This window comes from Chelonia mydas, chromosome 1, assembly GCF_015237465.2.
Source record: "Chelonia mydas isolate rCheMyd1 chromosome 1, rCheMyd1.pri.v2, whole genome shotgun sequence".
NCBI classification, from domain to species: Eukaryota; Metazoa; Chordata; order Testudines; family Cheloniidae; genus Chelonia; species Chelonia mydas.
This window is the reverse complement of record NC_057849.1, coordinates 1,618,515-1,629,741: the sequence shown is the minus strand read 5'-3', so window position 1 is coordinate 1,629,741 and position 11,227 is coordinate 1,618,515. Positions and strand designations below refer to the sequence as shown.

The 11,227-nt window shown below is 46.1% G+C and overlaps 1 protein-coding gene across 1 annotated transcript; it reads right to left on the bottom strand.

Moving 5' to 3' along the window:
• Positions 1-4,796: 4,796 nt before the first annotated feature.
• On the bottom strand, positions 4,797-5,744 carry LOC119565127 (olfactory receptor 52E4-like). Its single transcript, XM_037889551.1, has one exon. It carries the CDS (start codon positions 5,742-5,744, stop codon positions 4,797-4,799), a length of 948 nt encoding a protein of 315 aa, XP_037745479.1.
• Positions 5,745-11,227: the final 5,483 nt, after the last annotated feature.

Genomic DNA, 11,227 nt, shown 5'->3' with positions numbered 1-11,227 from the left:
CAAGCTCGTCGCCTGCCATATTTACAATTCTTTCTACACATCGGGATGGTTTGTCCCTGTAACCTCAATAAGGATTCTTTAAAATATAGCCAGCTCTCCTGGACTCCTTTCCCCCTCATGTTATTCTCCCAGGGGATCTTGCCCATCAGTTCCCTGGTTTATTACACCACGCCTTCTGCTTCGACAGTTTGGTTTGTTGAAAATGCATTATGTCTTTCAACTCCTTCCTGAATTTTAACATGTTTAGTTACTTGTTTTCCTTTCCCCTCAGTGTCCCCTTCAGTAGGGATCTCAATTCAAGCATTATGGCTCTCACGGAGGTGGATTACCAGGAACACTCCAGTACTTGGGTGAACAATAGGCTTTTGAAATAACCTTCTATTTCCTAAACAACACTGGTAATTAACTGTCTAGATTAACGTAAGGTTATTATCCTTTAAGCAGTTTATAGAGAATTCAAAAGAAACATTAAAAGAACATAGAGAAAAATTATATTATTGCACTCAAGTTCCATCAAATAATATTTCCTTTTCATCTCTGAATTCATCTAATACAGCTCTAGACAGGAATGGTTTGGTTACACTGTTAAACTCGAACAAGCTGTCAGTAAACGGAGACTACTAGAGTCACTAACTTCTTCCAGTTCTTTAATAATAGAAGTCTACATTTCAAAGCTTTAGCCAATCTAATATGGAATAGTCCTAATTATCATTTACATACTTTTCTAACCTGTCTCTAAAGGGTGAATCTGGGTCAATAGACTGCAAGTTGCTTATCTCTTTCTGGCCATGGATCCCATAACCCCTTTTGCAAGGCCTGGGGCTGTTTGCTCTAGGGATCATGTGCCCCGAAAAGGAGAACCTGGAAACAGAATACGCCCAAGGGGGAGCTTTGGGAACAGTAGGCTGCCGCAATTGGAGAGTCCGGGGGAGCCGAGCCAAACAGGCCTAGGGCCTTGGCGACTGGCGTGCCGGTTCCTGCTGCCAGAGGGAGGCAATAGAATGGAAGCTGCACTGTGAGAGTGGGCCTAGGAACCCAGAGCCAGAGGCAGGGCCTGAACAGTGCTGTGACTCAAAAGCACCTGGGTCCTGTTTGTGGGCCCCAAACACGGTGGCTGGTGAGTGTCCAGCTGCACCAGCTGAGCGGGGATGAAGAGCACACCTGGAGCTGCTACACAGATGCGGAAGGGGAGTGGGCCTGGCCAGGGAAGTGCCACAAGATATTTTTTCACCCAAATGTGACTCCTCTGCCATCTGTGTTTCCCCAAGTGCTCTTGTTCCAGACCTGATCCAGCCGGCCTTCCCTTAAGGAAAGGTTTCTGGAAAACAAAGTGCCTGTTTGGGGTCAGGGAGAGAGTTTGTGTCTCCCTTGGAAACTGATCCCCAGAATGGTATAGACAGGGAATCCCTTTTCTAGTGGGTTTTGTCCCATCTCTCTCTCTCTCTCTCTTCCTGGTGCATTCAGGTCCAGCTCTCTCTTTGGATTTGTAACTCTACCCCACACAGACGTGCCTCCCTCTCTCTGTCACTTTTAAGTCCCTGGCCTTTACCAGCTAGAAGCCAGCAGCTGTGGTTGCCTATAGTCTAGACTATTTGCTCTTCTATATATCTTTTCTTATAAGTTTCGTATGGCCTTAATTGTTTGTTTGCTTAGTAATTTTACAGATTTATATGAGAGAATATTTCACCTCTAACACAAGGGACCTGCAGACCACATCCTGTATGTTGAGCTAAAGCAGTTAGCATATATGAAAAGGTGTGGTGGAAAGGGCAGCCAGAACCTCCTGTTGAAGTTGTGGAGGAGTTGGAATGGGGGCTGCATGCTTGAGCATTCTAGAGAGGCGTATTCCAGTGTCTGCCTCATGCCACAAAATGGGCAGGCATCTGGAATGGGGGTGAAGTGTGCCATGTACATGCCAGTGCTCATGGCTGCATGAAGGAGCTACCAAACACTATCTCTGGTGAGCCGTGGGACCAGGTTGGAGTACTTTCTGGCCCACCGGTGTTCCTCACCTTCCAAAGGTGGTATTAGGTCCCATCACTTGGTATCAGGGCATCTGAAGAAGTAAAGCGTGTGGAGCATGAGCACGTAAAGTTGCTCCCTTGGTGAAATTCAGAAATGAACCAGCTGCAGAGCATGCAGCCCACACTGATTATGAAAGGGAGGGGGCTGGAGGAACCCATAGGAGAGCAGCCCAATAAAGAAATCCAGAGATCCTGGAGTGAGGGGTGCATGTGGAGCACCCTCTTGTAGGCCCTGTTGAAGGAAAACCCGAGCAGTAGGCAATAAGCTTGCCCCACCTCTTGGAGTATGTGCAGGTGTGATCTGAAGGGTCAAGAGCTGCAGATGAGCTCCGAGATTCAAGAGGCCATCATGGGCACTAAATGGTGGGCCGAGAACTGGGCTGGTCGAATGCTGGAGGAGTGGGCCTGGGCAAGATGGAAACAAAGTACATACATGTAGTCCAACCAAGATGGCACAACCAATCGACCTCCACCTTGACATAGATAAAGGTGGAATTGTCATCGGGGTTTTGGCTGTGCAAGAAGTCCAGGGAGTGATGATTGACGATCTCTCTGAGGATGCCTGCAGCAGCGTCGTTGCTCTCGATCCCTGAGCGATTCTGGTTCTCAAAGATTGTATTAAAATCCCCACCCAGGCACAGGGAAGAGTGAGGATCCAAAGTGCCGAGGAAGGCAGACAGCTGTTGATAGAAACACACCCACTCTTGGTCTGCATTCGGGGGTAAACATTGGACAGATTCAATGTCAGCCCCTCCACACAGCAGACAACCTGGCATGACCTCGGCAACTCCCAGCATCTCAGGCTGTAGGTCCAGGGAAAACAGGGTGGCCACCCCAGCTGAATAAGCACTGCGGTGTCTAAAATATACTCGGTCCCCCCACTCCAACTGCCAACTAGTCTAGGTGGTTGGATCCATGTGGGTTTCCTACATGCAAACCACAGAGTACCCTGCATCACAAAGGAAGGAGAACACCTGTTATCTGCGGAGACCTACCCTAGAGCCTCTGGTGTTCAATGTTGAAAAGGTACTTTGCTACATCCTGAGGGCTGAGGAGGATACTCATGGGCAGGAGGATCCCCAGCCAGCCTTGCAACAATCGCTGACCAACCTGAGAGGCTTGTCACAGAAGTTGCGGGCCCAACTGTAGACTGGGATGTCTTGCCTCGCGGTTTGCTTCCACTACTCCAAAACAGCCATCGTGGCCCTGAAGACGAGATGGTAGTCTTCCCAATGCTGGAGAGGGAGCTTCACCTTGCCCTTAAAACCACAGGTGTCCACCAGAAAATGGTGAAGCTCTGTTACCCAGGATTCTTTCTAACCAAAGCTCTTGGTAACTTTTCTCTGTGCGAGGTGGTGTCAGGAAATAAATCAGGGGAGACACGGCCGTCCGACCGATAGATGGCTGGCATAAACAGGACAACAAAAGTGCGCGTTCATTTAAAACTAAACTTTACTTAGTCCCAAGCACCTATACACACATCCGCAACAGGTTAGTAAAACGCCCCCAACCATTGATAATTACCAAAGCTGAGTGTCACTCTCGAGTGGCAGAGCAGCAGCCCGTCTGCCGGTGGGAAACACAAGATGCATCCAGAGGGAGAGTCCAGTCCTGAAGAGTCCCACCACCTCAAACTTTTCCTCCTTATTTATACATTAGTAAAAGAATGATATGTCCTTTAAAGCAAACTTGTTAAGTAAGCAGTTTCAGTGGTCAAGCAAGAAGTTCCTTCTGATTATTGATTAACCAGGTGTGGGTTTTTCCAGAGTTTGCAGCCCTGAGGCCCCAAAAGACATTCCTGGGGCACATCCTGCTCTTCTAAAATGCATGTATCAGCAACATCAAGACAATTCTTATCAGGAAGGACAAGGGGTCAAGCTGACCTTTCTGTTGCATCCAAACCCCCTCCCCTCCTGACTTGGTCAAACGGAGACTGCTGAATGGACAATGTACAGCATGCTGACTTGGCTGCTTTTAGCAATAAACCATCGTCGTTTCTGGCACTTTATTGGTTAGCCAAAGACTCCCGGTACAGCTGATCCCGCAGGACAGTGAGGGACGTTGTCGGTGACCTATGTTGATCCTCTGGCTTCACCTCTGTTATGACCCTGTGGCCCAAGGAGATGGGCAAAGAGAGAGCATAGCACTGGTGAGGAGACTGTACCTGTGGTGCCGCGCAACCCGTCTCTATGTCCAGAAAGGGAAAGGGAGATGGAGGGAAGAGAGCAAGCCCTATAGGTTCAGGGAGGAGAGAGAAAGAAACCTGCCCCCTGAGGTTCTTTCAAGGAGAGGGGAAATAAGAGAACCCCTGGGCAGAAGCAGTATGGAAGATGGACGAGACAAAATGAGTAGGGCTCCTCTGCCCCCTCCTCCCTCAGCTCCTGCTTCTGCTCTGTGGCTGTGACTAGGGCTTGCAGACCCTGAGCTGAGGGTTTCTTCTGCTGCTCCAGCCACGGCAGCCTTGCCTCTTTCCTTCACCGGCAGCTCGTACTGGGGCTGGACACACAACAGGGTTGAGGCTTGACAGAAGAGATGGGGTAAGATTGTAATTTCAGGGATCCACCTATGAGCGATTAGACAGGTGGTAGCCCAGTGTAGCATACATAGACTGATTCCCCAAAGTCATCACATTGACACAGCACAGTAAGGACAGAAAAGGGTACAGTGTCTCTCTCTGTCCAGTAAGTGATCCAAGGAAGAGGCCCCAGCACCATGCACCAACTAGCTCTGCACAAAGCTCAATCTGAGAGCCAGAGCACAAGGAGAAAATATTTAGGTCTCTTTATGAGTAAAGAGCTGGAGCAGCCTGCCCCGGATCTGTTTGGTCCTCACCCCGTAAATCATGGGGTGTAGCACAGGGGGCACCACCTGGTACACACTAGTAAAGAGAATGTGTAAATACAGTGGCACATTGTGGCCAAACCGCTGTGTAAGAGAGAAGAAGAAAATTGGGATGTACAAAGCAAAGATGGCACAAAGATGAGAGATGCAGGTCCCAAAAGTTTTGAGCCGGGCATCCTTTGTTGGAAGGCGGAAGATGGCCTGGAGGATCTGAGTATAGGACACGGTGATAGAAAACACATCTACTCCGATCACAGAGAAAAGATCAAACACGCCATAGTAACTACTGATGCGGAGGTCAGCGCAGGCCAGCTTCACCACAGCTAGATGTGCACAATAGGTGTTGGGGATGATGTTGGTTCTGCAATATGGCAAACGCCTTGCCAGGAAGGGGTAGGGTAATGTTAGTATGACACTGCGCAGCACCACGGCCAGGCCTATCTTGGCCACCAGGGAGTTTGTCAGGATAGCGGAATGTCTCAAGGGGTGGCAGATGGCCACGTAGCGATCCAGAGCCATGGCCACGAGGATTCCAGACTCCATCCCTGCGAAGGAGTGATCGAAGTACATCTGGGTGAGGCAGGCACTGAAACTGATCTCCCTGGAATTGAACCAGAAGATGCTCAGCATTTTGGGCAGGGTGGATGTGGACATGACCAGATCAGTGATGGCCAGCATGAAGAGGAAATAGAACATGGGACTGTGGAGGCTCGGCTCCCTCTTCACGATGAACAGGATGGTGAAGTTCCCCAAGATGGCTGTGGTGTACATAGCACAGAAGGGGATGGAGATCCAGACATGGGCTGCCTCTAGGCCAGGAATGCCCAGCAGGATGAAGGTGGAGGGGTTGGTGAAGTCGGTTGTGTTGGATTCTAACATGGAGCAGGGGAGAAGGTGTCCAACTCTGAGGCATAAGGCTGTCTCCTGCGTGTACAATATGTTCCTCTCACTTTCTGTGTGTTCCCCGGGTCTCGGGTGATGGTCACAGTAGAAATGCCTGAATGGAGAGACAACGTTAATGTGATATACTGCATGTACTAGTGGAGGCTGTTTTCATGGGAGAAGCAGATTAATCTCTCTGAACACACTGAAAAATTACATTTTAATTACTCAGAGAAAATAACTATGAACAATGATCCTACTAAATCCAATTCCATATTTTGTGGTGTTCTCTGCGTTAATAATTCCCACACTTTGTGGTGGAGAACCTTAAGAGACACCAGCAGGAAACACAAGTCTGGATACTGTTTATCCGTCATTGTTCCTTAATCCAGTGAGAGCCAGGATAGGGAGTCCATACTGAAGGGAGTTCCCCATTCATGCAGTTGCTCAAAATCTGAGAGTGAAAAAACCCAAACTTTTCCCAAGACAAAGGTTGGGAGAAACATCCCAACGAGAGCATACCTCAGGGAAAAGACCTGGGTGCCATAAATAGCAGCTCAAGAGAAACAATTGCTCATTTGCAGCAGTGGACAAAATAAAAGCAATGCTGAGATCCCTAAGATATGGAATGAAGAATAACATGTTTGGGATGTGTGTCCAGTTTCGGTCACCCAGTCTCTATTAAGGATATATGAATATATAAAAGGGATTTCCAAGACAGGCTTTGAGAAAAGGGGAGGTTGCCATATGGAAAGAGATAGAAAAGTCTGGGACTCTTTACTTGACACAAGAGACAAAGAAGAGAGCATATGATATAGGAGAGGAAAATTTAAAAAATGAATTTGATTTACATTCAAACGCACAGTTCCCAACCGGTTCCCAACTATAGACACTTAGTGCTCCAAGAGGACTAATTCCCAAAACCTGAGGCAAATTGTCAGCAAAACTGATTGGGAGGAAAAATTTAGACACAAAAATATGAATGAAAATTGGTGATTCTTTGAGAACAGCTTATTAGATAGTGGAAAATTCATGATTCCACAGTCAACAAAGTGAACAACTCGGGGTAAAAACCCAGTTCAATGGTAAAGTGAAGGCAGCCATTGAGGGGAGGGGAAGTAATATGTACCAAAGAGAAAAAGGTTAAATAGATGGCCAAGAATAGAAATGGTAAGTTATGAAAACTGATAAGGGCATTAAAAAAGCAGGAAAACTCCATGTTTGGCAGGGCTATGGATCATAAAAAGGAGGTTATTCAGTATATTAACAACAAGAGAAGTCCTCGAAAAGTTTTATGTCCATTCCTCTGTTAAATGGGAAGTATTAAAAAATAAAGGGAAAGGTTTATTTATAAAAGAACTGACAAGGTGAAGAAACAATGGAAAATCTGGTACGGGATTAGTTCAAAAAAAGTCTAGAAATGTAAGTAATGGCAGTCACCAACAGGGTTTATGCAAAACAGATCTTGTCAAATAAAACTGATTTCATACTTTTATGAAAGTACACGTTTCTTCACCAAGGGTACACATTTGGTGGATCAAGGGAACAACGCAGATGCAACTCACCTTGATTTCTCAGAGGCATTTGATTTAGTAGGGGAAAATATTGAGTAGAAAAAGTTAATTCTTTACAATATCAGTAGAGAACATGCATAATGGACTGAAAACTTGCTAAATGATGGAGCTCAGAAAGCTGTTCTCAATAGGCCTTTCTCAGTATATGGGACTCTTTGTAGTATGGTTCTGAAGGGATCAGTTGTAGGGCGAGGTTATTCAATATTTTCATCCGTGATCTGGAGGATGCTGTGCATTGAACCCTCAGCAAATTTTCAGATGACACTAACCTGGGAGGAGAGGTAAATATGCTGGAGGGTAGGGATAGGATACAGAGGGACCTAGATTAATTAGAGGATTGGGCCAAAAGTAATCTGATGAGGTTCAGCAAGGACAAGTAAAGAGTCCCGCACTTAGGACGGAAGAATCCCATGCACTGTTACAGACTAGGGACCGAATGGCTCGGCAACAGTTCCGCAGAAAAGGACCTAGGGCTTACAGTGTCTGAGAAGCTGGATATGAGTCAACAGTGTTCCCTTGTTGCCAAGAAGGCCAATGGCATTTTGGCCTAATTAAGTAGGGGCATTGCCAGCAGATCTAGGGATGTGATCATTCCCCTTTATTCAACATTGGTGAGGTCTCATCTGGAGTACTGTGTCCAGTTTTGGGCCCCACAGTACAAGAAGGATGTGAAAAAATTAGAAAGTGTCCTACAGAGGGCAACAAATATGATTCGGGGCCTGGAACACATGACTTATGAGCAGAGGCTGAGGGAACTGGGATTGTTTAGTGTGCTGAAGAGAAGAATGAGGGGGGATTTGATAGCTGCTTTCAACTACCTGAAAAGGGGTTCCAAAGAAGATGGATCTAGACTGTTCTCAGTGGTAGCAGATGACAGAACAAGGAGTAATGGTCTCTAGCTGCAGTGTGCGAGATTTAGCTTAGACATTAGGAAAACTTTTTCACTAAGAGGGTGGTGAAACACTGGAATGCGTTACGTAGGAAGGTGGTGGAATCTCCTTCCTTCGAGGTTTTTAAGGTCAGGCTTGACAAAGGCTTGGCTGGGATGATTTCATTGGGGATTGGTCTTGCTTTGATCAGGGGGTTGGACTAAATTACATCCTGAGGTCCTTTCAAATCCTGATATTCTATGATCTGGAAGGAAGTAGAAAATCACTGCAGATAAAATTTGTGGATGACCCAAAGATTGGGAAAATATTCGCAATGAGGCAACCAGGGCAGGCACACTGATTGATCTGGAGAATTTGGAAAGTGGTTCCCATGTAAACAAAATGTTTCAATTCAGTCAAATGCAAATTGATCCTCTTGGAACAGGGAATGCAGGTCAGACCCCCACACGACAGCACTGTATTATGGAACGCAAGGACCCTAAAAAGGATTCAGGGGACATTGTGGACAATCAACTCATCATGAGCTCCCAGTGCGATACCGTAGCCTAAAAGGATGATGGGGTGAAACAAACTGCATCCAGTCCTGCGGTCCATATTTGAAACAAGATGTTGAAAACTTGGAGAGGGGGCAGAAAAGAGCCACAAAAATGATTGGAGGATGGAGAAAAAGCGGGATCATGAGACTTGAAGGTGTATATCTCCTTCAGTTATCACTAAGATGCCCAAGCAGAGACTTTCATGGGGAGGAAACTCTGGGTAATAGCAGGCTACCAGAGAAATGCTGAACAAGACCGCCAAAGGGCTGGAAACTGAAGCCAGGCAAATTCCAGCTTGAAATTAGGGTCAAATAGTTAGCACTGAGGGTGCCTAAACATGAGCACACACTGAGAAGGGAAGTGTGGGATTCTTCCGTTCCCCATGTTGGCAGATCCAGACTGGATGTTTTCTGGAAGATCTGCTTGAAAGGTTGTTTACACTTCAAATGCTGCATAGATGAGGCAATAGCACTTCCATATAGACACGACTTACACAGAGGGAAGGGGTTCTCCCATCAGCAGAGGTAATCCCTGAGAGGTGGTAGCTAGCTGGATGGGAGAATTCATCTCATGCTGTCTACACCAGGGCACAGATTATCCAGCAAGTTCTTGGAATGTATTGGAGATATTTTTTTGGTTCCAGAAGCTGGAGAAAGCTACCAGGAGAGAGGCTTTTCTGGACATGATTTTGACATAGAAGGAGAAACTGGTTGAGAATTTGTAAGTGGAAGGTAGCTTGCAGGAAAGTGACCATGAAATGACAGAGTTCATGATACTAAGGAAGGGTAGGAGGGAAAACAGCAAAATAAAGACAATGGATTTTAAGAAGGCAGACTTTAGCAGACTCAGGGAGTTTGTCGGTAAGATCTCACAGGAAGCAAGTCTACGGGGAAAAACAATAGAAGAGAGCTGGCAGTTTCTCAGAGAGGCATTATTAAGGGCACAAGAGCAAATGATCTCACTTCGTAGAAAAGACAGGAAGTATGGCAAGAGACCACAATGGCTTAACCAGGAGATCTTGAATGATCAAAAAGAAAAAGGATCCTACAAAAAGGTGAAACAAGGTTAAATTTAAAAGCAGGACTATAAACAAATAACACATGGATGTAGGTGCAAAATTAGATAGGCCAAGGCACAAAATGAGATCAAACTAGCGAGAGACATAAAGGGTAAGAAGAAAACATGCTACATATACATTAGAAGGAAGCGGAAGAGCAAGGACAGGGTAGGTCTGTTACTAAATGAAGAGGGGAAAACAATAACAAAAAAGGTGGAAATGGCAGAGGTGCTTAATGACTTCTTTGTTTCTATGTTCAGCAAGAAGGTTGGTGGTGTTTGGACACCTAACCAAGAGAATGCCTATGAAAATGAGGTTGGTTCAGATGCCAAAATAGGGAAAGAACAAGTTAAATGTTACTTGAACAAGTTAGATGTTGTCAAGTCACCAGAGCCTCAGGAAATGCATTCAAGAATACTGTGAAGGAACTGACTTTGGAGGTAGCTGAGGGATTAGCTGTTCTCTTTGAAAAGTCAAGGAAGACAGGGGAGATTCTGGAAGACTGGATAAGAGCACATATTTTGGCTATCTATAAAAAGGGGGGAAAGGGCAATCCAGGCAATTACAGACCGGTCAGCTTAACTTCTGTACCAGGTAATATAATGGACCAAATAATTAAGGAATCTAGTTGCAAACATCTAGAAGACCATAGGTTGATAAGTGACAGTCAGCATGGATTTGTCAAGCACTGAACATGTCAAACCAACCTATTCATATTGACAACAGCACCTCCTTTGTCAGCCTTTTTGATTATGATGTCAGAGTTGTTTCTGAGGCTGTGGATGGCATTGTGTTCCGCATGGCTGAGGTTAGGGGGCAAGTGATGCTGCTTTTCCACAATTTCAGCCCATGCACGTCGGCGGAAGCACTCTATGTAGAAGTCCAGCCTTCAAATCAGCGGCACTGCTATGGGTACCCGCATGGCCCCACAGTAAGCCAACATTTTTATGGCTGACTTAGAACAACGCTTCCTCAGCTCTCGTCCCCTAATGCCCCTACTCCACTTGCGCTATATTGATGACATCTTCATCATCTGGACCCATGGAAAAGAAGTCCTTGAGGAATTCCACCATGATTTCAACAATTTCCATCCCACCATCAACCTCAGCCTGGACCAGTCCACACAAGAAATCCACTTCCTGGACACTACACTGCTAATTTACGATGGTCACATAAACACCACCCTATACCGGAAACCTACTGACCGGTATTCCTACCTACATGCCTCCAGCTTTCACCCTGACCACACTACACGATCCATCGTCTACAGCCAAGCTCTATGATACAACCGCATTTGCTCCAACCCCTCAGACAGAGACAAACACCTACAAGTTCTCTATCAAGCATTCTTACAACTACAATACCCACCTGCAGAAGTGAAGAAACAGATTGATAGAGCCAGAAGAGTTCCCAGAAGTCACCT